This window comes from Erpetoichthys calabaricus, chromosome 13 (assembly GCF_900747795.2).
Source record: "Erpetoichthys calabaricus chromosome 13, fErpCal1.3, whole genome shotgun sequence".
NCBI classification, from domain to species: Eukaryota; Metazoa; Chordata; class Cladistia; order Polypteriformes; family Polypteridae; genus Erpetoichthys; species Erpetoichthys calabaricus.
In genome coordinates this window covers 145,272,989-145,292,920 of record NC_041406.2, presented here as the reverse complement: position 1 = coordinate 145,292,920, position 19,932 = coordinate 145,272,989, and the positions used below count along the sequence as shown (strand labels likewise).

Genomic DNA, 19,932 nt, shown 5'->3' with positions numbered 1-19,932 from the left:
GTTTGGCCAAATAGTTTGATTTTGGTCTCCTCTGACCATAAGACCTTTTTTCCACTTGACATCAGAATCTTCAAGGTGCATTCTGGTAAAACTCAAACGAGCCTCAATGTGGCCTTTCTTGAGAAGTGCAACCCTCCCAAACAAGCCACAATTGTGGAGCATGCTTGTTGTTACACGCACACCATTAATGACCACCCTTTGCCATCAAATCCAGTAACTCCTTCAAAGTGGCCATTGGTCTCTTGGTGGCCTCTATTACCAGTTTCCTCCTTGATCTTCCATCCAGTTTGGAGGGTCCTAGTGGTACCAAACACTTGTCACTTCTTTATGATGGACTTTACTGTCCTCCTTGGGATTGATAAAGCCTTTGAGAGGAGCTCCTGCCTTATGATTGTCCACAACTCTGTCCCTGAGATCTTCTGGCCTGCCACCCGTAGTCAGTTGTTTGCTGTCAGTGGCACTGCCAAGCAAAGGCAATGAATGGTCCAGGAACAGCTTCACTAACCACACTCATTACAACTGAGCACAGGTGGGAGGAAGCCAGTAACTGCAATGGAAAAGGTGGGCACTGACACCTGAGTGAGTTTGGGGGGGGGGGGGGGGGGGGGGGGGTGTCTGGTCCTTTATTCATCTCAGGATTTCTTGTTTTTGATTTTTTATAATTCTTCTAAACTGTAACTGATATCTTTCACTTGGATGTTAGAGGTTACATTGAGTAAGTAAAGCTGGGAAGAAATATTAGTTTGTGTGTTTTCATTTAAGGCTGTAAAGCAAAAACACAATGGGGATATTTCAAAGGGGGGGGGGATTCTTTTCTATACCCCCCTGTATGTCTGACCCCTTTCACTCTCACAGTCCACAAGTGTGTTGTTTTGGTGGACTGGCGACTCTTAATTTGATTCCATCTCAGGTGTTGCTTCCTGTCCTGGACCTGATAGTCTTCTTCTCAGTGTGACCCTCCAATTAATCTTAACGGGTTACAATTAATGAATGTGTGATTTCAAAGGATGGGCTTCATGTCCGCCCACCTTGTTCCTTAGAATGTAATAATTAATGTGACATCTTTGTGTGATTTTTATCACTTTATATGTCAGTCCCATTTCCAGGGAGCTTTCCGCCTCTTACTGAGAGCACCGGGTCTGCGTTTCACAAGATACGAGTGACAGCCGAGTCTGTGCCTCATGTTTCCTCGTTCTTGGGTTTGGTTTGAAAAATGACATTTAAGAAAAGAAGTAACCCAAACCCTACAAACGAAAATGAAAAAGTCTTCCCGCCGATCACCCCGGTGAGCTCACTTATTTGTTAGATTTCTTCTGCTGTATCCTCACTGCTAAGCTGCTGCTAAGAATCTCTTTGTGGTAAGTGAAATAAGGGGACTGTCACGATGAACAGAAATGTCAGCTTACCGTCTCTATTTAGTCAGTCGATCTGAATTCACGGTTAAAGGTGGAAACTACGGATCTGTCGGAATGACCCGTATTCCATTTGTCGGTATGGGCCGCGTCACAAACGCCATGAAGATCTTGGGCTTGGCTTGCTGTGACGGAGGGGATGTCTCAGCTGTCACTTCTCATTTCACGCTCACTCTCTGTCTGCTTGTCCTGATGAAAATCAAAGCGGGTAACCAGTTGAGCAGGTTCGACCAGGCTATTTCTAGCATCTCCCTGATGCTTGTAGGCCAGCCGAGAGATCTGATCATTACAGGATGTTCTTGGTCTTCTTGGTCTTAACCCTAACCCTTGTCAGAAGACTCCCAAGACACCTGAGCTGGCACCTCTCAATACAGTCACACTAGCATTCCTACCACGGCGTCGCTCGGGTTGTTAAGCTAGGGGAAGTTGACCCCTGTGGTGGACCCCCATTTTGGGGGCCTATGTGTGCGTTCACGTTTTTTCCTGTCACTAGCTGAATAGTCATCAATGAGGATGGGGACATGCAGTAGACTCACAGGTAAGTCGAGTTCCGACATCCCCATCCCCAAACTGGTGTCCTTCGATGTTCTCCTGACTTCATTTAACGGTGATGTGCCACATACACTAAAGTGGTCCTCGGCCATGTGGGACTGACAATCAGCCCCTGAAATGTGGGGGTCGTGGAGGCCTCCTGGATTAAAGTGGCTTACTCCTTAAGTGAAGTTGTCTTTAGTTCCTGGTGGTCTTATCTTACTAGTCGAGGTTAAAGCGATTGTGACACACTGATGTACTACGACAGTGAAACAGCAGCCCTTGGAGGAAAGTCTTGAATGGCCAGTTTGTCTACGTCCTCGTCTCCACTTGGGGGCATGAACTTTGAAGAGCTGACGCAGTCTCGGGGTACAAAGAGCCTGAACTGAGATTCCTGTCTGGTTTGCTTGGTGGTCACAATTCACAGCTTGGAATAGCCAGGCCGAGATGAACCTGTTCAAGTGGGCTGGGCGCTTAGTGAAGATGCCCCTACATGGGGCAGACCTAAGACATGCCACGATTCGACGTTCTGGAATTGCATCAGAAAGAGGCTGAAACTATTACTGGGGACTAAGAAATCGAGCCCGACCTGCTCAGCCTATTAACCCTGCAACACCTCCTGGTACAGGGTGGAAGGTCAGTGAGCCCCTTGTGACCCCGGTGGGATGAGGATCTAGAGGGAGACTGGGACCGGAGCTTTCATATGTATGAACTTGGAATGCCAGTCTGTATTAAATACCCCTCACCCCATTTCTTATTGTCTTTGAACCACTAGAGTACCCAGTGTCTCCAGTCCGGTGCCCACAGCTACCCAACACATAAACTGGATCAGTAGAGGGCACCAGTGAGTCCAACGATCCAATTCAGCCATCCACCAGTCCATCTATTTTAGTAGATGTAGAGAAGGTGAAGCCTAAGATCCAAAGCCACCATGGATTATGGCTGCCAGGAAACACCTGACTCATTAAACAATGATTTCATGTAGAATGGTCCTCCCCATTATCTCCAATTGGGCAGCTAAGCTCTGGGTTCAGATCCCAGCCTGGTCCTACCCTTGACGATTCTCTCCCAATGTGGTGACACAAACTTGATCCCATGTCAGTGTTGTTTCTTATCTTGGACCGGATATTCCATGATAGCCCTCCACTTTATATGGTCCTATAATTGGACTGCATGGGTACAACGTGCGGCCCATTTCTTACTGGATGGCAGCCCTATATCACCCAGTGTCCCCAGTCCATGAGGTGACAGTCCCACTCCTGCTTCTCGTTTCTTTAATAATAATAATAATAATAATAATAATTCATTACACTTATGGAGCGCTCTTCTCACTACTCAAATTGCTACCACACAGGGAGGACCTGGGACGCGAACCCAAAACTCTGTTCAGGTGGGCCTGAGTCCTTTACCTACAACACTTCCTTTACCTGTGTTACAGTTCATTTATGCCTCCAGGACCTGAAAATATGTCTCAGCGCCACATTCCACAACTTATCAGTCAAGTGGTGACACACACGGCCGGTTGTCCCATTGTGTTACGGCAGTTAATTAGCCACTTAAACTGTTGAAAACATGCATTGTCTGATCCCCTTGTGTCCGCTTCACTGCTAATGGATACTTAGAACAGAACACCGGGCTTATTGAACACAGTAGCAGGTGCAGAGGAAGAATCCGATGATAACATGTATGGACCAGCCACGCGGTGACATGGTGACAACATGCACGGCTGTCACAGCTACTGACAACTGACGCACTTCAAGATGGGCCTTCATTAACTTACCATTCACTTGTCATTGCTGAGAATGAGACACTGGTGACAGATGCCTAGCAGCTTTGAGGACAGGTTATTGGGGGTTACATCACTGCAATGTTTGAAGGGCTACCCATGGTGGTCACTGGCTGCCCCAAATACATCCCTACACATGAGCACAGCAGATGACACAACAGCTGTGGGTCTCATCAGCAAAGGGGCCGAGGGCTACGCCGATTGGCGGTCTGGTACGGGTCTAACAATGTCTCTTAATGGGAGAAGAAGAAAGAGATGATAGGTGACTTCAGGAAGGCTCATGCCATCCACGCCCCACTGCACATCAAGGGCTCCATCATGGTGGTCAAGAGCACCAAAAGCACACCTGGCAACTGACCCCACTTGGTCAATGTGCACCACCGCCATAGCCAAGAAGGCACAGCAGCGGAACAAAGCAAGTCCACCTCTCCCATTTCTCACCACGTTGACACCATGGGCAGCGTTCAGACCTGCTGCATCTCCTACTGGTTAGGAAGCTGCAGTGTCTCTGACCGTGTAAGGTCCTACCATGGATACAGCAGAAAAGACCACTCTGCCCTCCATTAAAGACATCTTTATAAAGTGATGGATCTGCAAAACCTACAGCATTGTGATGGACCACCGCTCCCACCCCTGTCCCACTTCCAACTGGCAGAAGGTTCTGTAGCATCCAAACAAGTCGTGCCAGGCTCTGTGAACCCCATGGTAGTCCAGACTCTGACCTCGGTGCTGCCCCCTGCCCCCAGATCTTCTCCTAGTAGTTTATTTAAACACAGTACATTTGTTACATTGTTACTACTACTGTTATTTATTTATTACTATCTACTTATCTGTTTCTAATTAATACTATTTATTTATATTTAGTTATTTATTTATTTATGATCTAGCATAGCTCTTTATTTGTTGTGTGCTTATGGAGTCCTGGGGAACGTGACTTTGTGCCACTGTATGCTGCAGTATGGTGTATGAATAAGATGACACGACTTAAATGAATGGAGACTTTATACGTACACGTGCATATTTGAACAATCCCAGTGGCCAAATAAAAGACTCCATAACACATTAGGACATTAGAACAATCTTGACATGGACAGGCCATTCAGCTCAACTGCTTCATCAAGCTGATTCACATAATTTGTCCAAAATGATGCCAAGTCTGAAGTTCTGGTTCCTCCTGTCCTTTTTAAGGTGGTATTGGAACGAATCCACCTTAATCAAAGGATAATTATCTGGGTGCCTGTCCAATAGATGGCACATCACAAGCATTTTTTGTAATAAAATTCATTACATTTGTCATTCCAACAGATGGTGAATTACAAAGATTAACACTGTTTTTACAAATCCAGTACCAAATAGCATATAACAGAGTCATCTGCATTGCATTTGTCATTCCAAAGGATGGCAAATCACAAACATTAAGCCTGCTTTTATGACTCCAATGCCAAATAGCATATAACAGAGACATACGTGTGGCATGGTACACTGTGGCCATTAACGCCGAGGTCTATGTTGATTACGCGTTAGATGAGCAGCACAGCTAGTTATCTATAACATAAATCTGACGGATGGAATGATCTCCTCTCCTTTGTCAAACATTTAATATATATATGTATAATATGTGTGTATGTGTGTGTGTGTGTGTATATGTATATATATTTTTTGTTTTTTCTCTGTATCCCTAATACTCTTCCGTACAGACACAACGGTTCCTTATTGGGGTGGGGGCAGCAGCCGACTTCAAAATGGGTACGTGGGGGGCTCAGTGGCACATAGACAGACGGCCAGCATTAAGATGCCAATCAGGCTGAAGTGGCAGTGGGAGCAGACAAGACTGTAAGAAATGAGCAGGAAGCACATATTCAGGGAGCAAGTTTTTAATGATAAAACAGTTCTTAGTGGTCAGAAAAGTAGAGCAGTTAAGAGGGCGACTATGGAGGAATATTTCAGACAAAATGAAATAAATGTGCAGATAAATAAAAGTACTGTAAAATGTGAGCCTAACTAAATGTAGGCGATGGCATAAGGGTTCATTAATACAAAGGAGCACAAACGTTTAAGTAAAGAAAAAGAGGAGCACAAAGTTAGGAGAGCAGACAGAGAAAAGTAAAGTGAACTTCATTAAAGAACAAAAAGCAGGCAGTCAAGAGGAGCTTAAGGAGTGAGAAGGTGTCAAAATAACACCCACATTCTTTTAGTTTTACCATTTAAGTTTAATCATTTAATTTTAATAAAATCTGTTTTAGTAATCAGAGGCCAGTGCAATGCAAGTCCTGTTACATGTTGTACTTTTCAAATGACAGCTTGGAGGAGCCAATCGTCTATGAGGGCTACATCTACAGGAGATGCCAGCTGATCCAGCATCTCGAGCTGGGGGTCGCTGAACTGGACGAGGAGCTGGCTGGCTTGTGTTGTAGAAGAGAATTGGTGGACCTGGCCCAGGTGTTCTTTAGAGCAATAGTGTGCACCCTAAGGTGGCATAGGAGAAGAATCCAGACCAGACAGGGGGAGACTTGTGGGGCATGGTCACCAGGGACAAGGTGAAAGGTGCACACTGTCCAGGGACATCAACACCAGAACTGGAAGTGACAAACTGTTTGTTTTCAGGTCCTTGTGGAGCTGGACATTCTCTGAAGATTCTAGGGTGATATGCAGGTATGAGGAGAGGAGCCCCCAACGAGCCCCCTCAAAACTAGCTTCCAGAAAGAGAGAGCTAGTGATAGTTTGAGACTCAAGCATTAGGGACATTGAAGTACCGAGAATCTGTGTTGTCTCCTGGGTGTACAGGTGGGAAGAGTTGATAGGCTTTTGGCCAGAGTGAGGGTGGATGCAGTGGTTATTGTCCTTTATGGAACAAATGGCGTACTTAAGGGTAGTCTGTCAGTTCAGCAGTTCAGATTTAAAGAGTTAGGTGCCAGGCTGAGGAGAAGAACTGACAAGGTAGTCTTCTGTGATGTTGTGCTTGTGTCTGTGCCACGTGCCAGTCCAGGTAAGACTGAGGAGATTAGAGAGCTTGATGCATGACTCAGATGTTGGGTACTGGTATATGGGCCTTTGGGATTCCTTTTGGAACAGATGGGACCTGTTGAGCCGCAATGGGTTACATCTGAACTGGAGGGGCGCCAGTGTGTTGGGGAGGCGTATGAGGAGGTCAGTTGAGGACCAGGGGGTGGGGCATGGAGGTTAGGACAGGCCAGGTTTAGAACTATACATGGAGGAAACAGACAACAGTTTAACCCTTAAACCACCACATACTTGGGGGGTTAATGCACCCCTGGACGCCAAATACTTTTTGCTGCACTTTTTAAGGAAACATCACAATTCACCAAGAAAAAGTGAAATTTTAATGGAACACATTTTTATTTCATGCAAAGATCATTCTACAGACTGCCAATGAACTGTAACAACTATAAAAAACTACTGCAACAATCTCTTATGCTACGTAGAAGGTGCGACTGACGCCATTGATGAAATTCAGTAAATCACCGAGCTAACTGAACTTGAACTGATCGCACACAGAGGCCAGCGCTGACACTTACCAGGCGAGAGTAGTCCACAAGGCTCCATCCCAGGGACAGTGAGGCTGATTCTCTAGGGGGCACCAGTGGTCACGAGCTGGCTGCTTAACGCCAATGACTGACGCCATTGACTGAGCAGCTCCGGTGTGCTGGCAAATTGCAATGGGAAGTGAACATAGCCGGTTCCAGCAGTTTAAGGGTTAGAAATAAACCAACTTCTAACCCAACATTTAAAGGAATAACACGTTAAAAAAAGCTTGCTTTAATTCTAGAAGTACCTAAAATGAAACAGTGAATTTTATCTGCAACAATAGCATAATTGTGATATTAGAACAATAACAGAAGCCTGGCTAAGTAACAAAGACGGATATGAGGAGACCATTGAGGGATAAGCATAGACAGAACAAGAAAAATGGTGGTGTGTTTTAGTCAAACAGAATTTAAATGCAAGTCCTCCTCACCATCTTAGTGAGGACGTCTGGTGTCACCTGGAAAGCATTGGGGAAAGAGGCCTTATTTTAGGAGTGTGTTATAGACACAGAGAAAACCTTACAAATGGCAGAGGAGTTTTGAAAAGTATTGAGTGGTGTATTTTGTAGTAAGTAGGATGGAATTGAGGGTGTAGAAGTGATTGGACCACTAGGGTCATGTGACCATGATATAATACAATTCAGTGTTATCTAAGAGTGTGGATGCAAAGACTAAAATGGTTAAGTTTAACTTTGGTAGGGCAAATTTTGAGCAGATGAGGCAAAGTCTAAGCAGGATAGACCGGGATAAGTTTTTCAGGTGTGGAGACAGTCGTGGAGTAGTGGAACAGGTTTAAAAATGTCTTATATGTAATGCAGGGCATTATGACCAGGAGCCAGTGTATGGAAGTTTTCATTTAAGTAGTGTGGTAGACAGAAGAACTTTAAGGACCTTCAATACTCAACCTGAAGTTCTTTTTAGAGGACTTAGTGGGATTTGAATGGCGAGCTTTATTGGACTGAATGGCCTGACCTTGTCCAGATTGTTCTAATTAAGACAAGAAGAGCCCACACAAAGGAGCCCTTGACATTGCTGGTCGTGAGGGTGCACAATCCTCAGCCGCTGCACTTCACTTTCTGTCGGGAAAACCAAGTGGCAAGCCAAGCACAGCACAATGAGGGACGTCGGGACGTGGCACCACTGGTTGAGTTATACTCCATCAGAACCCCACCTCTGACCTTGCTGCCATGGCTGGTCCTATAAAGGAGCACACGACTCCCGACGGCATCGCTCAGGGGCTCATGGATCACACAAATCACTCTGCCACGTTAAAGCACCGACTCAGTGGGGGGTAATTAATAAAGAAGAGGGTTAGAATGAAAACGTGCAACCACTGTGACCCTCCAGGACCCAAGCTGAAGACCTCCGCACTCTATCACCATTGACAAAGGTGAACTCATTGCCATCTGTGAAATTTTAAAACATTTAAATCTGTCCTGTAAAGTGCTCCTTCTCCTCTTTTGGGTTTCTGTCCACCAAAATGTCTATGCAGGTCACTGCTGCCCTTGCTTTACAATTTGCCAATTTAATGACACACTCAGAGCTTAGTTGAAACCAAAGGGATGGCCAACTGGCTCATCTTGACTTCAATTAAAATGAAGCCCACACTAAAGGGGCTCAAGAGGTCCACCAGCTTGGACGACTTGGCAAAATCTCCAGCAGGCCTGAGGGTCTTTACTTACGGGTATCAGCGCTTTCGCTGTTCTCTTCCCTAGGAAAAGCACACAAAGTGTGAAAATCTGCCAATTAGTGAGCAGGACTCATGTTCCTCCTTCAACCCTGTAATTAGACCTTCTTACCAGCACACCTCATTAGCCAGGACCGAAAACAAAACAACGCCGGGTCTCCTAGGAGGCAGAATGCCATCACAATGCCATTCAAGTTTGACTTGCGTTCAACGTGAGAAACATCAGGGCTGAACATTCGAAACCTCCAGTGAGCATTTGACACAATAAATAAGAATGGGGCTTATAATTACTAAAAAAAAATGTCCGCACCCCAAAGCCAGTGTGGAGACACCAATCCATCAGGCAGCAGGAAACCATTCTGAAGGGAACTCCACCCAGACACAGTGGGACTGGAAACTGGGATTCACATCCAGGGTCCTCCCTCTGTGGAGTTGGCATGTTCTCCACGTATCTGTGTGGGTCTCCTCCAACTGCCCAAAGACGTGCAGGTTACGTGAATTAGTGATGAGTTAGTGTGTGTGTTTGTTGGAGCTGCGATGGGCTGGCGTCCTGTCCAGGGTTTGTTCCTGCCCTGTGCCCTATGCTAGCTGGAATTGGCTCCAGCAGTCCCCATGACCCTGGTCTGAATTGAGCAGGTTAGAAAATGGAGTGACGTGACTGAACCAGATGTGCTGGAAATGCCAACCACTGAACCACCAACTTCAGAAAATGAAAATCCAGATGAAGCAAAAACCAGTAAAGGAAGCAATGGGACCAACTGTCATGGGACAGCACACTGAAAGATGAAAACCAGAAGGACAAATGGAAAGCCAAGTCATTGAGAAGTAGCAGACTGCAAAGATCAAATCTGAGAGTGGTGTCCACCAAGCCTGGAGAACCTGGGGGTCTGTTTTTGATTTTTAAGTAGACTTCTCTCTAGTAAATGCTCTGTTGACTGATGTTAGCACTTGTTTTATTTTGCAGGCTGTCAATGAAGAATCCTTCAAAGCAGATCGAGGGGAGGTCAGGGGTCCAGAAAACAACTGCCACTCTACAGACGGCAAGCGGTCCGTAGGGCCAGTGGGACGCGCTCTTCATTGTGTTGGACACAAAGGTCCCCCATTGCATGTCACTGAAATAAAAAGCTCCGGCTGTGCTTTGTCATCTTCACTGATTGTTTGAAATGTGTCATTGAGTCACACGTCACATTCTCACTTGGTATGCGGAGTGACGTCTCATAGCTTATAAACACTCGGCTGGAGAGAACATCACAGGAGAGCTGAAAGGCTGCACACAGGTAAGGCGTGATAACTGGACACGGCATACTGGATGTGTGCTCGAGAGTCAAGTAAAGCGTTTGATAAGGAGAAGGTGGGCATCAAACTACAAGCAGTGGGCCACCAGGGTGTGGTGTGTGGACGGGTGCAGAATTGGCTAAAACACAGGGAGCGGAGGGTGACGGTGCGAGAACCCGTATTAGAATTGGCTGACGTTAAGAGTGGTGTCCAGCAGGGGGCAGTGCAGAGGCCGCTGTTATTTTTAATAGATATAAATGACTTGGATAGGAATAGAAGGAACAAGCTGGTTAAGTTTGTAGGTGACACCAAGAGAAGTGACAGATAATCTCAGATCCGTTCAGTCATTGCAGTGGAACTTGGAGAGCAGACAGGCTTGGGCAGATTTGTGGACGATGACATTTAATGTCAGTAAATGTAAAATGTTACACATAGGGAGCACAAATGTGAGGTTTGAATACACAATGGGCGGTCTGAGAATCAAAAGTCCACCTTTTGAGAAGATTTAGGAGTCGTAGTGAACCCGACACCATCAACTACCAGACAGTGTTCAGTAGCCATAAAGAAGGCTAACAGAATTATATAGCACCTTGACGTGTGGAGTACAAGTCACAGGAGACTCTGTTCAAGCTTTATAACACATTGGTGAGGCCTCATCTGGAGTTCTGTGTGCAGTTTTGGTCTACAAAAAGGACAAAGCAGCAGAGGAAAAGGCCCAGAGAAGAGCGACTAGGCCGATTCCAGGGCTACAGGGGATGAGTTTTGTGGAAAGATGAAAAGAGCTGAGCCTTATCAGAGATTAAGAAGAGACCTTATTGGAGTGTTCAAAATTATAAAGGGAATTCGTCCAGTGGATCGAGATGGTGACTTTAAAGCAGAAACTAAACCCCCTGCTTCCTAGAAGTATTCAGCATTTTGGAGGAGCCCCCCTTTGGCAGCAGCTCAAGCTTTGAGTCTTCTTGGTAAGTCTCTGCAAGCTTGGCATACCTGCATTTGGGCAGCTGATCCCATTCTTTCTGGCAGATCCTATCAAGCTCCATTAGAGTGGATGGGAGACCTCTGTGAACTTGCATCTTCAGTTCTCTCCACACGTGTTCTGTGGGGTTGAAGACTAGGCTTTGGCCGGGCCACTCAAAGACAATCAGAGACTTGTCCCATGGCCACTCCAGTGTTGTCTTGGCTTGGTGCCTCTGGTCATTGTCATGCTGAAAGATGAACAGGTGCCACAGTCTGAGGTGGCATGCACTCTAAAGCAGGGTCTCTCGATGGACCCCTCTGAGTGTGACTGCATTCTTCCTCTCTCAGTTCTAACCATTCTCCCTGTCCCTGCATGCCCATAGCATGATGTTGCCACCACAGCCATGCTTTACCATAGCGATAGTAAGCAGGTGGCAGGTGGTGGGGCAGTGCCCGGTCTTCACCAGACCTGGTGTTTGGAGTTCTGCCCAAAGAGTTCAGCTTTTCTCTCATCAGACAAGAGACTCTCTTTCTGTAGCTCTCGGAGCTTCTCTACTATGGTAGACAGTAGGACTTTAGGAACTTTTGAAACTCTACTTGATGTTATTTTAGAAGAATGAAGTGGACAGGACTGGCGAGCTTTGTTGGGCTGAATGGCCTGTTCTCATCCGGATTGTTCTAAGAAATGCCTGGTTGATGGAGGGCTTCTGAAATGGTCATCCTTCCGAATGGTTCTCCCATCTCAGCAGGGGACTTCAGAGTGACTACTGGGTTCTCGGTTGCCTCCCTAACTAAAGCCCTTCTTGCCTGCTTACTCAGTCTGCCCAGATGGCCAAATCTAAGAAGAGTCCTGATTGTCCCAAACGTCCTCTTGAAGCCATCCTGCTCCTGAAAACACTGAAGGCTGTTTGATCCCCTTGCCCTGATCTCCACCTCATCGCAGTTTGATCACAGAGAGTTCCTTGGACTCCATGGCTTGATTTTTGTGCTGATATGCGGTATGAATGGTAGGACGTCCTATACACAGGTCCACGGTTGCCTTTCTAAATGATGTCCAATCCATTCAGGTTGGTCACAGGTGGACTCCAATGAAGTTCTAGAAACATCTCAAAGGAAATTAAAGCAAATGGGTGACACTGGAGCACAACTTGGAGTGTCACACTAAAGGGTCTGAAAACTTCTAGGAAGGAGAAAGTTCAGTTTTGGATTTTTAATAAATTAATAAACCTTTCTGAAGACGTGTTATCACTTTGTCATTATGGGCCACTCAGTGTAGATTGATGAGCAAACATGTCTAATTAATTAATTAATTCTTAATGAAATCTCTAACAGCATAAAATGTAGAAACTAAAGGGCTCTGAAGACTTTCTCACTCCACTGTGTCATTGTTCATAGTTCTTGTTAGCCATCATTCCTCTTCACCCACATTCGCGATTCTCTGATTTTTACTACGATTGTGGTTGGTCGTTCTTATACATTATATAAACCTAAAATCTCAAATTTCTCTTGAGAATGCCTCTTCACTTTTTAGGTGATACGTTTAGCACCGGATGACAGCACAATTCCTAAATCTGAACTGTCGCTCTTCATCTATTTCGAATTGACACAATAAAGCGAGTTACTGGAGAGTGCCAGTCTCTAAATGGCATGGACCAGAAGAGAAGTGCGCACCTGGGCATTTGGGGTTGGCACCCTCCAGTCACACCCGGGCTGTTGGTCTCCTGCACCCATCTACACCACACCCACCCACTCCCCTTCTCTGATGTCTCGTGTGAACACAATTCTTCTTGTATTGTTCTCTGCCACTGCATTGTGTTTACTCGCCGTTTCCAAGGGCTGAGCTGGGGGTGGAGAACACTTGAGGACTGGATAAGACAAGATCACTGGCAGCAGAGTCCTTCATGTTGACAGCACTTGTCTTTCAGTGACAGGAGGACCACACCCAGGGTCTGCAGAACCTCTCGACACACCGGACTGGGTCTGAGCGATGACCATGGGGCCCGGCCGCTGGCTATTGGCCTTGCTGTGGCTCACCTACTTCACCTTCACAGGTTGGTGTCTCTCTCGGGGTCCGGCATTTCAAGCCAGGGAGCATCTGCCCAAATGTCAGGCATTTAGAGAGGCTGGGCGAGGGAGATGATGGCTTGAGGAGTTGAATGTGGACTCGTCACAGAAATTCAGCATACAGGGAAAATACTACAGTGCAAATGGCTGTGGTCAGCTTCTCGAAACGTAAAGTAACTTTTACACTGATTCTTGTTTTATTGAGTAACTGTATAGGCTAACATTTACAGAACGGCCTGAATAGATGCTTTGATAATCAAATCTTATTAAGAACAATTTAGAAAGACTCATCAGCACTAATGCAGCAGGCTTGGCATCCCACTGAGGGTTGGACCTTCTAAACACTCAGTACTGGGGGGCAAATGCCAGCTTCCCCCAAACATGACCTGGGTGTTGTAGGTCCGCAAAATGACTACATAGATGGACAAGTGGATGGATTTGACACATACACAAAGAACCGAGTATCACCTTCAGGGTTGGTTCTTTCCTTGTGCCAGGTTCTTGTAGAAAATTCCTCGGTTTTCATCCACAAGTCAAAAAATTTACTTATTATATTAACTGGCAACTCTGAACTGACTCAATATGGCTGTGTGTACCACTGTGCTCCTGATGTTACTAGAAGTGGCTCCAGCTACCCATCATCCTACAATTGGATTAAACGAGGATGTTGGATGAAGGGGTTTATCACAAGGACTGGAAACCCGTTCAGAGTTTGTTACTGCCCTTTGCCTGCTTCCACCAGGAAACTCCATGGTTGTTTCTCGCATGCTGAAAAAACACATACCCTTTTATTCAGATTACTTTTTGGAATGCAGAGATCTTATTTCATTCTCATAACACATTTAAGACTAATGGTTAAGATAATTGTGGGTCTAATATATAAAGCACCACATCATCTACATATAGTCTTATTTTCTGTTCAAGACTTTCTCTAGTTTCTTCTTCAATAGCCAGTTGCTCAATGGCTAATGCAAAAAGCATTGGTGATAGTGGGCACCCTGGTCAAGTAGCTAGCACTAATTTGAACTATAATCTGAGTTTGTTTTATTCATGCAGACTATCTATCTATCTATCTATCTATCTATCTATCTATCTATCTATCTATCTATCTATCTATCTATCTATCTATCTATCTATCTGTCTGTCTGTCTGTCTGTCTGTCTGTCTGTCTGTCTGTCTGTCTGTCTGTCTATTCATTCATTATATAGTTTCTTTTACATATCTATCTATCTATCTATCTATCTATCTATCTATCTATCTATCTATCTATCTATCTATCTATCTATCTATCTATCTATCTATCTATCTATCTATCTATCTATCTATCTATCTATCTATCTATCTATCTATCTTTCATATAGCACCTTTCATATTTTTCTGTCTACTCTGTCTATCTGTGGAATGGCACTGCCTTCTGCCTTTTACTGCTGGGACAGGCTGCAGCTCCCCATGATCCTATAATTGGATTAAATGAACTGTGAAAGGATGGCTGGGTGGAGTCAGCAAAATGAAGTCTTTTCCAGTGCCAGCTCTTGCCCCCGTGCCCAGTTCTGCCAGAAAAGGCTCCAATTTCTTCAAAGCCAGCACTTCACAAGAAGTCACCCACCTACAGCTAAGCCTGTTCAGGCTTGGCTGTTATTTAGATGGGAGACCACCTAGGAAAAGCTTGGATTGCTGCTGAAAGAGGTATTGGTGAGGCCAGGAGGGGGCGCTTACCCCGTGGTCTGTGTGTGGCTCCCAATGCCTCAGTGCAGTGATGGGGACATTGTGCTGTAAAAGTGGCATCATCCTCCAGATGATATGTAAAACTGAGGTCCTTTGTAAAGAATAGGGTGTATCTCAATGCCCTGACTAAATTGTCCACCATGGCCTGGTCCTTCTGGCCTCCTAAATCATCCCCAGTCTCTAATTGGCTGTCTCTCTCACCACTTGACCTTCTAACAGCTAATGTGTGGTGAGCATAATGGTGCAAAAATGGCTGCCGTCACATCATTCAGGTGGGTGATGGTTGAAGTGGCTCCACACTCACGGAAGCACTTTGAGCAGTGGGGGAAAGTGCCATATAAGTGTAAAGAATTATTATTATTAAGGATATGCCTGTTAGGTTAGCTGGCATCTTTATATTGTGCTAGTATGAGCAAGTTTGGAAGTGTACATTATTCTGCCCTCTGACAGACTGGCACTTGCTGCATGCCTTGTGCCCAGTGCTACTGGGAAATGCTTTGGCTCCCAAAAATCTTGAATTTGATAAATGAATGAATGGATGAGTGCTTTGGCACTGGACATCCCATCCTGGACTTGTTTCTGTCTTTCAGAACAGGCTGAGGTTTACTCTCACATGTTAAAAATGTGCATGTTAAGTTGAAGGGTGACTCTAAAGTGGTCAATCTGGGTGTGTGTGTGTGTGTGTGTGAGGGTGCTCTACAATGGATTACCTTGCAGTTGATGCTACTAGGAGAGGCTCCATCTACCCATCATCCTGGATTAAATGCATTAGAAAAAGGATGGATGGACAGACAGAAGGACAAGTTCAGAAAATGACCTGAAATCTTGTTCAGTTTTAGTCCTTGCTCCTATCAGAAAGGCCAAGATCTCCTTCCACATCTCAAAGACACGAGGGTGATGTTGATTGACGACCCAGTGTTTACCCAATGTTGGCGTGAGAGTGTGGGTATGTAATGTGATTGTGCCCTGTGACAGGCTGGCACCTGGATAGGCTCCAACTCTCTTCTGTCACCCTGAACAATGCGGTTCAGCTTCCTAAAATGATTGAACGTTGTTAACACTCGGCTATCTGCCTTGCACCTAATTCTAATAGTCCCCAGTTACCCCCTCACTTGTGACAGACTTGCAGCTTAGGTTGATTGGTGACACAAACCTGGCCAGGATTTGGTGTGTGTACGTGTGTGTGGGTGACAGTGCCCTGTGACAGACAGGCGTCCTGCCCTGGATTGGTCCCAGCCTTGTGCCTTGTGATGCTGGGGTAGACTCTGGTCTCGAAATGGCCTTCTAATTGAATTGTGTGGGTTCAGCATACTGATGGGTACATATTGAAACTGGCATCCTGTCCAGGGTTGGCACCAAATGTTATTGACGCTGAGTATCTGCATACCTGAATGAATTTACTTTACAGTGCCTGTTTACCCTTAAGGTATCCTGCAGTGGAAACACAAATTCTACACATAATTACAGGTTAGGGTTAAAAAAGACGAAGCCATTCAGCCAGACGCTCAATTTAAAAAGCTGTAAAGGAGAAGTTGGGACGTGTGCCTCACTCATGGGGATTTGTAGTCACAATACGTATCTGTGTGTGTCGTCTCCACCCGTAGTCTGTTCAGGAGGTGTAACCCAATACTTTATTATCCCTGCTATTTATTTGGGTATTTTCTGAATTCTGTATAGCGAATGAAAAATCTGCTCGGCTGGCCCAGTCACTCAAATATTGCAGATGAAACATTGCTAGAGGTGTGGGAAAACAAGATGACTCCATCAATGGCACTAAGCCGTACTTATTATTATTATTATTATGATGTAATCACTATTCATTTGTTGCTAACTGATGCGTCTCCTAAATCAACCAATTCATCAACTCTTCTTATTTTCTGTCTTTGTTTTATTGTAGGTTATGCACAGTATGTCACTCAAATTCAACCAAATGATGGAAGTTTAAATGGAGCAACGATAGTCACCATTCTTGGCAGTGGTATGTACACCCTGTGTTACACATTCAAGTACAAAAGAACAAGAGTTGGGGCTCCGGCGGGACACCCCATTTAATGGCCTGTGTTGAGAGACGGCAAAAAGTGGAAAAAGAGAGGGTCCCGATTTAATGTTTCGAGATTCAGAGCTCAGGGTGACTTCTGGTGCTGCAGGGATGGAGTGACAGTGGGGTGGAGGGACTGACGAATACAGGGGTGGGCCTCGTGCCACTTCATCTCATTTTCTGGAAGCTTCTCATCCATTCTAGGAGAAGCAGACTCCACATTAATGAATGTGCCATGCTCCTTTCCTAAACCCCCTGGCAGGAACCTGGACCCATACCCACGTGGCATTCCACAGGCTGGCATCTATTGGGGTGCGGAGATTGGGGTTCGAGTCACTGACGGTTATTATGTCCATGCATGTGTTTCTCCGGAAACTCCAAAGACCTGCATTTAAAGTTCATTGGTGACCCTTAGATGGTGGCCACTGTCATATTTTTGCTGTCTACTGTAAGTCTAAGTTTATCGCTAACTTGGATAAACAACAAATAAGAATCTTTAGTGACAACTGGCTTCATTTCAAGTAGGCCTTTTGCTCTCACTTTGATTTTGTTGCTTTGCCCCCATGTTTTGTCCACTCGGCTGCTTTTGTGATCTTCTAATTTTTTCTTTACTTATTCACAACATCCATTTTTGCCTCCAATTTCCTTTGCTCACATCAATTCCCAGAGACTCTGCCTCATAACACCGCTTTTCCTGACCCCAGATCTCCACTTCTAGACTGTCCCATCAACAAATTAAAAGAGCCCAGCAAAAAGTCTGCTTTTGGGTGGCCATGGGGTTTGGCACTTTGCTGAATCAGACCGTATGTCTTCTACTTATCCCACCTCTGACACCATTGGATGTCACATGTGATGTTCGTCAGCGTCAGCCCGTTGTTTGTGTGGTTTTTTTGCTCATTTCAATGCTGTTTTAGACATCTCACTCTCCTTTTAAGCCCCCCACTAGAGTGGTAATTGTGTGACTCTGGTGGGCTCACCCTTTTCATAGGCTCACTTGAATATTGAGTGCCAGCTTATTCTACTGCTAACTCAGTGCTCATTTCATTCCTGGCTGATAAAAGAGTTAGTGCCATTACAAAATAAAAACACTTTAAAAAAAATGTATTCAGGCATTCCACTTGTTTTTGACCACCTAAAATGATTTTTTTTGCATACATTTGGAAACCCTGGGTCTCACGAAGCAGTGTGGATCGGTAAAATAGTGCTTTGTCGTAGCTTTTGAAAACCCTGCACGTATCGTGGCCAGACACTGACTCCAGTATGTCAGGAGTATAATTCCTCTTGTGATTTCCTCTTTCCCATCAGGATTGTCATCTTGTAATTTCATAGCATCATCTGATGGGTACTGCACCTTGAAATTGATGTCTTCATTTTAGCAGGTTATTGGCACCTCTAGCTGTCTTGTACTTTTTGGTATCCTCTAACTCGCTCCTTCTCAGAGTTTTGGCCACGGATTATTAAATATGAACAAAGTTCTAAGGGCCTGCTGGCAATGGAGGGAAGGAAAAGGAAAAGTTCAGCTCTTGAGGGCCCACCAGCCCACATTCTCACTCTCATTAACAAAAGCTCATCTGTTTTTCAGGATTTTCCCAGGCAAATCAGTTTAACTACGGACCGGGTGAAAGTCAACTCGGCAATAGCGTGATGATGGTCTCAAATACGAGGTCAATCCCCTGTGATGTGGATAAAGACTCCTCTCGTGCGACAGTAATCACCTGCTACACCAGGTATGCTGCTAGGAAAAAGAACAGAAATTACGTCAGCTTTCTAAGAGTTTAGGCCATTTTATTAAGGCCAAAAAATTGCAAAACTTCTTTTGAAACACAGCTTTTGCTCAGCCAGTATAACCTGTTTAGAGCACCTTTAGCAAACTTTGAGTCCCAGTTTGGATGTCCTTGCACTGTCTATGTTTCCTTCTCAAGTCCTCTTTCTGTCAGTTTTCCTTCTTGATTTTTAATAAAGACATATTTGTGAACTGGTCAGTTTTAACATTTTACATATGTTTTGACACAGTTCATTTGTAATTTAGTTTTCTATGTACGTTTTTAGGCAGCTTACCCTTTAAACATTCTTACACCCGCCATTTTATGGTAGTTCACTAATGAGGTTTTTACAAATGCTTAATAGTTTGTGTAGGTGACGTTTTAACACTTGCCGTAGTTGGCAGGATTTGCACTAAGCATTTTGTTTTTTAACATTCTTGCACTCTCCATTGATTACATGCATTGCAAGGTTTTTTTTTTGGGGGGGGGGGGGGGCACAGTTTTTACAAATGTATTTACATTTGGCGTAGTCAGCAGGATTTGCACTATGGATGTTATGCTGCCTTGCGATGGACTGATGTTGTGTCCAGGATTTGCTCCCTGTCTCTCACCCTGCTTTACACTTTGTCATTAAAATGTTGTGCCTTGTCTTTAAAAACTCATGAAACCATCAGGTCACAACCCTTAGAATACAAATGGCTGGCCTATGTATTTAGTAATTCAATATTGTATTTCTGCATGTTGTTTTTTTCTGTGTTTTCTACATAGACCAATGCCAGCAGACAACTATGTGGTCCAAGTCAGTGTGGACGGGACGATGATCCCTCAGAGCAACATGTGCAATGGCAACTACAACTCGTACTACTGCAGTTTTTATGTAAGTTTGAAGGCAGCCCATACTTTACTGGAACAGTTGGTACCTGAGTTTTCGTTTTTAGGTGTAGTATTTATGGATACGTTTGTGTAGTTCATTCTTTTTTATATTTTTACACTCAGTTTTACAATATTTTACTTGAATATTTTTAACATACATTTTACACAGTTCATTTTTTAGGTGGAGCTTTTACATACAGTGAGTTTCTATGCATGTGTTTTAAGAATTGCACACTCGGTTTTACAGTAATTTACTCATCTAACTTTTTACATGCA

At 44.7% G+C, this 19,932-nt stretch overlaps 1 protein-coding gene across 1 annotated transcript in view; it reads left to right on the top strand.

Annotated features, from left to right (window-relative positions):
* The first annotated feature begins 13,031 nt into the window (after window positions 1-13,031).
* pkhd1l1.1 (PKHD1 like 1, tandem duplicate 1) overlaps window positions 13,032-19,932 on the top strand; it is a 148,318-nt gene continuing 141,417 nt past the window's right edge. Inside the window, exons 1-4 of the mRNA XM_028790902.2 lie at window positions 13,032-13,244; window positions 16,880-16,960; window positions 18,603-18,747; window positions 19,552-19,660. Coding sequence (XP_028646735.2) covers window positions 13,181-13,244; window positions 16,880-16,960; window positions 18,603-18,747; window positions 19,552-19,660 — 399 coding nt within the window. The 5' untranslated portion in view covers window positions 13,032-13,180. The remainder of the gene's footprint in view (window positions 13,245-16,879; window positions 16,961-18,602; window positions 18,748-19,551; window positions 19,661-19,932) is intronic.